Source organism: Limulus polyphemus, unplaced genomic scaffold (assembly GCF_000517525.1).
Source record: "Limulus polyphemus unplaced genomic scaffold, Limulus_polyphemus-2.1.2 Scaffold462, whole genome shotgun sequence".
In the NCBI taxonomy this organism is placed as follows: Eukaryota; Metazoa; Arthropoda; class Merostomata; order Xiphosura; family Limulidae; genus Limulus; species Limulus polyphemus.
Genome location: NW_013666072.1, coordinates 164,567 through 169,728, shown reverse-complemented (window position 1 = coordinate 169,728; position 5,162 = coordinate 164,567). Strand labels below are relative to the sequence as shown.

Sequence of the window (5,162 nt, the reverse complement as noted above, 5' to 3'; positions counted from 1 at the left end):
CCTCCCACGACTGGAGTCAAATCCAAATGAAGATCCCTCCAAAGTTTGCCATTACTGTCAAAAGAAACACAAGTTTGAGTCAGAACTTACCATGGGAGTCAAATCCAAATGAAGATCCCTCCAAAGTTTGCCATTACTGTCAAAAGAAACACAAGTTTGAGTCAGAACTTACTATGGGAGTCAAATCCACATGAAGATTCCTCCAAAGTTTGCCATTATTGTCAAAAGAAACACAAGTTTGAGTCAGAACGTAACATGGGGGTTAAATCTACAAGGAGATCCCTCCAAAGTTTGCCATTACTGTCAAAAGAAACACAAGTTTGAGTTAGAACTTACTATGTGAGTCAAGGAGCTCCTTCCAGAGTCAGTGATGACTATGAAGATAAACATAATATTTAGTCAGAGCTTAATAAGAGTCAACTCTGCAACGATCTGCTTCTAAAGACTGTCTTTATTATTAAAAGTGACAAGAGTGTATAATTCTCGAAATAAGTTACTCGTTACCACTTTGACCCGATTTAAAAAGTGTGGATCATGATATTGCAGGCTTTTTTTCTTTCTTTTTTTAAATAAAGTAACTGTCTACGTGTCATCATCGTGGTGTGTTATTCAAGTCACTCGTTTCATACTAGGAGATACTGACACCAGATATTCGTTACTCTGCAACAGCTGCTAAGCTAATGACCACCCCTATGTATATTGTTATAAAGTGTTTGTTCTGAATTTAGAAAAATTTAAAAATTGCAGCTCCAATAAAGCTTTATGAATATTTTTTTACTGTATGTGCCTTTCTAAAATGAAGTATCGACAATGCAGCAATGTTTGTTCCTCTCTTGTTTTGTGTTTATATTCTAGAACAACAACAACACTTTCTTCATCCCTAAATAACTGTTTGGCAATGACTGTGTTCAAGTGAGCACAGCACTGGTGCATCAACTAGCCTGTAGTTTAGACTTATCATAAAATGAATCGGAGTGGCAACACTTCTGAATTGAGAAGTCAACAATTAGACTTGCACTTCTGAAGCTTAGAGTGGCGTGAAATTCAATTTTACACCAAAGCCCCCTAATGACGGATTTCAAAACTTAACAATGGTGGAATGCACTGATATCCTTCTGGTCGTATAAAAATGCCTTGTGATCCATCAAATAAACGTCAGTCTCTAATCTGTATCGATTGAAAGAAATTTGTATAGTTCGCAGGCGTGAAGAAATGATTATTCAGCAACACCCAATCACGATTCCTGCATGATGCTCGGTTCGCTCAGGGTGTTACAAAATCACTATAAAAGTCCTGGTTTAAACCATATGGCACAACATTCAATAGGGTTGCCGCTGACTTTGATTGAAGACTTATCGTTAGACGTATCTTAAAAAAAAAATCCGTGGACTAAAAATGACCAATCTGACGTATTTGAATATTTTAAAGCAATCCATCAACTAATGTTGATATCTGGGGGCCTCAGGCTGTTCCGCTCGAAACCACTGTTCTGTGTAAAGCTCCCTCTGGTGGTTTTACAGAAAATTGATACTTACGTCGACATCTGGCATCAGACAGAGTATCAAGACTTCATTGTTGTTATGTTAGAAGCTTTAATTAAAGACTTTTGTTAGAGAAAATGTGGATAATGGGCACAATATTCATTTTGAAGCCGAGTTTAGATGCGCGGAGTGGAAACCGAAACCATCCAATCAATTGACTTTTTTTTCACAAAACAATGCATGAAGGAAAGAAGAACTAAACATTTGGTAATTCATATAAAATACACTTCCTTTAAAAAATTGTAAATTTTCTTTTATCAAAATATTAAACTAAAAATTGAAGAAAAATACAACATTTTCTTTTGTATGTCTGTGAGCTTAGGAAATTTCAAAAACATTCTTCTAAATAGGAGCTTCAAACCTTGAACGTATAATCTAATGAAATATTTTATTGTTGTTCTTAGTTAAGGTTGGAATCAAGTTTTGATCGATTTATTGCCGATGGCTCGAGATGAGCTATAGGTGTTTTGCATGAAATACGTTTGTAGAAGTGAAAAATTAATCAACTTAGTGTATCTTAATAGGAGTTTTATGACAATAAATTCCTTTGTCGCTTGGTCCAATGTCTGTGAACTCACAACGCTAGAAACCGAGTTTCGATACCCGTGGTGGGCAGAGCACAGATAGCCCATTGTGTAGCTTTGTGCTTAATTCCAAACAAGCAAGCAAAATATATTATTATTTATTTGACATTATTATAGTTTCTAAAAAAAAAAAACGTGCACTACACCAGTTTATATTATTTTTTTAGTAGAAACGTCAAGTTTGATTTCTTGACTTATTGGAAGCCTCTAACATCCCCAATTACAGTGAAATATAGCTGTATGTGATTCACATAGAAAGGTCGGACCTGTAATGTACGAGAACGCACAGCCGTTAACCTGATCTTAAAGAGGTTCCACTTAGTCGGTTGCGCTCCTTAAAATAAACCAGAGCTTTGATGTCTGGATAGACTGCCATGCAGGAGTCTCCCATGGTGATTTTTATTCCATCCTGTCCTCCCACATTTTCACATTTGTAGGCCATGTGCCGTGAGCTGAAGCGTACAACGCTAAAAGCCCATTTACTTACAGCCTAAGCCCGTATTCTTTCTGGAAATAGATGGTTGTTGCCTTGTGGAATTTTCAGAATAGTTCTGTTTTTCATGGGGCGTGGGCAGGAGTTAAAGTTGAATATAAAAAAGAAATAACTTGTTGACGTTCAGTCTATGGATCCAATCTCTAGTTAAACTTGTGGTCTAAGGTCAAACTTTTTTTTAAAGATAAAAATTACCAATTTTGGTAATACTCCTCACAGAGAGGTAAATATCTAATTATAAATAACAAATTAATAAACTTAGAAGCGACTCAAGGTTGGCCATGGCAATGGTGTTTTCATTTCTACAAAAGATAAATCAGTTTGTATATGGCCAAAGGTTATATAATTCCATCAGGTGATTTGTTTATTGGTTAGATATATTCACATATAAAAGGGTGTTTTAGCAGTTTACTACTCAGTTTCAGTTCGCGATATGCTTATTTTCTATAATCTCGATATAAGTAGATAATTCTGGGACATTTTCTCTTGCAAAACGATCTAAACAGCTAAAGGTAAATGCGTCATGTGACCATACCCCCACTAATCAGAACTTGAAAGTATACAGTCACTTTCTTACCTGCTCATGATTTTCTCTCAATGTAAAGCCGAGATTACCGTTGTCACATCGCTGAACGTTGTATACAATAGTGTCATCAGATGGTCTATCCTAGGAAACAAATATATAATATTAAACGATGTAATATTAATTTCAAACACAATATTAAACCTTGCATACAACATAATATTATTGTGTAGTTGATCATCTCGAATTGTGTATTTCAACCATAACTGTTCCAATAATTTTTAAATCTATATGTGCACAACATAAAGGATATTTCAGTGCAACATTCTTCGTCTGCTTGTTTTACAAAATTACATAAAATCTGTTATGAAAACAGGATATTGAAAAACGCTATGGTATATTACTTACCAATTCTTTATCCTCCTAGGAATTGAAACTACAATTACTCTCTGCCAATCACCCCTCTTTTTAAAGAATAAAGATGTCTCAAACCTAATTCTTTAGAAGAATATATTATAAGAAATATAATTTGTCCTAAGTCCAGTATCATGGATTTTTGATCAGCTACCTTGACGGACTACCAACCATTTGGGTTGATATGAGTTTAGGTTACTTCAAAAAATTAGAAGAGATTAGACAGTATTGCATATGTGAGAGTTAGCCGTGTCTTGTCTAGTATAAAACCGTATTGACACTAGACGAAATGAGTGACATGATTCATACTAGTAACGTACTTAGCATGACGAGTATATTCATGACCGCCAGCCAACAAGTCATGTGTTATGTAGAAAAATGTTATCCAGGAATTTGTTTGTTTAAAGCCGTATTTGGTTATCTGCTGTGTCCGCCGCGGTGACTCGAACCCCGGATTTTTGCGTTGTAAGTCCGTAAACATACTACTGACCCACCAGGGGGACAAATAATTTATCCTAGAATGTTTTGTTAAACATATCTACACGAATAAATGACCATATAACATGTCAAAGAAAAAATTATATGGTAAATTAGATAATAAATAAACCCATATGTAAGTGAAAGTCATCAAAAAACGAAATCACACTTTCTCGTTTTTGTATTTCATATATATATATATATATAGTAAGATAGTTGTAATTATATAGATGGCGCTATGGCATACAAACAAAATACACGGGAAAGGGATAGATCTCCAACACGAATATTTATAATGAACTCTACATCAATCAAATTATGAATCATTCATTATAGAAACTTGAGCTCTAATGAAGGCGTAAGGCCGAAATTGAGCGAATAAAAACTCTTCATTAGACTCTCTAGATTTCACAGTCGTTTACTTTATTCATAATTATGTCCATTATACTCCACTTAGTATTACGTAGTTAAAAAAGTGTTAAACAATCATTCTTGAAAGTATAAATTATTTTACAACAATTCATATTTGCATGATGAAAACAAGTAAAACAGCTTGAAAACTAATTAGCATCATTTTATACCTTTTACTGCTTCGCTGGAAAATAAATAACTCTAAACAACAATTATGCTGAGAACAAAAACTGCCTTAAAAGTATTTAATTAAAAATTGAGAATTTAATCAATACTGATGTCGATATTGTAAGAAAAGAAAACAGTTCGACTTATTTAAGGTGTGTGCATTTCATTATTTGGTGATTTTCAGTAAATTAAACACAGACTTGTACACAACTTTTTACGGTCCGTAAAAAATACAAAACTTCCATCAGAGGTCAAAGTGCAGTCAAACACAGAATCTACTCAAAACTACAGTTACTAACAGCATACAAATATGTATACTGGTACTAATTCCAAACATCAGTTATTAACAACATACAAATATGTATACTGGTACTAATTCCAAACATCAGTTATTAACAACATACAAATATGTATACTGGTACTAATTCCAAACATCAGTTATTAACAACATACAAATATGTATACCGGTACTAATTCCAAACATCAGTTATTAACAACATACAGATATGTATACCGGTACTAATTCCAAACATCAGTTATTAACAACATAC

General features: G+C 33.9%; 1 protein-coding gene across 2 annotated transcripts in view; it reads right to left on the bottom strand.

Moving 5' to 3' along the window:
• Positions 1 to 5,162, bottom strand: part of LOC106458428 (PDZ domain-containing protein 4-like) — a 244,386-nt gene that overhangs the window by 216,471 nt on the left and 22,753 nt on the right. For both annotated transcript variants that reach the window (XM_022384644.1, XM_022384643.1), the window contains exon 2: positions 3,196 to 3,285. In XM_022384644.1, the coding sequence (XP_022240352.1) occupies positions 3,196 to 3,285 (90 nt within the window). The remainder of the gene's footprint in view (positions 1 to 3,195; positions 3,286 to 5,162) is intronic.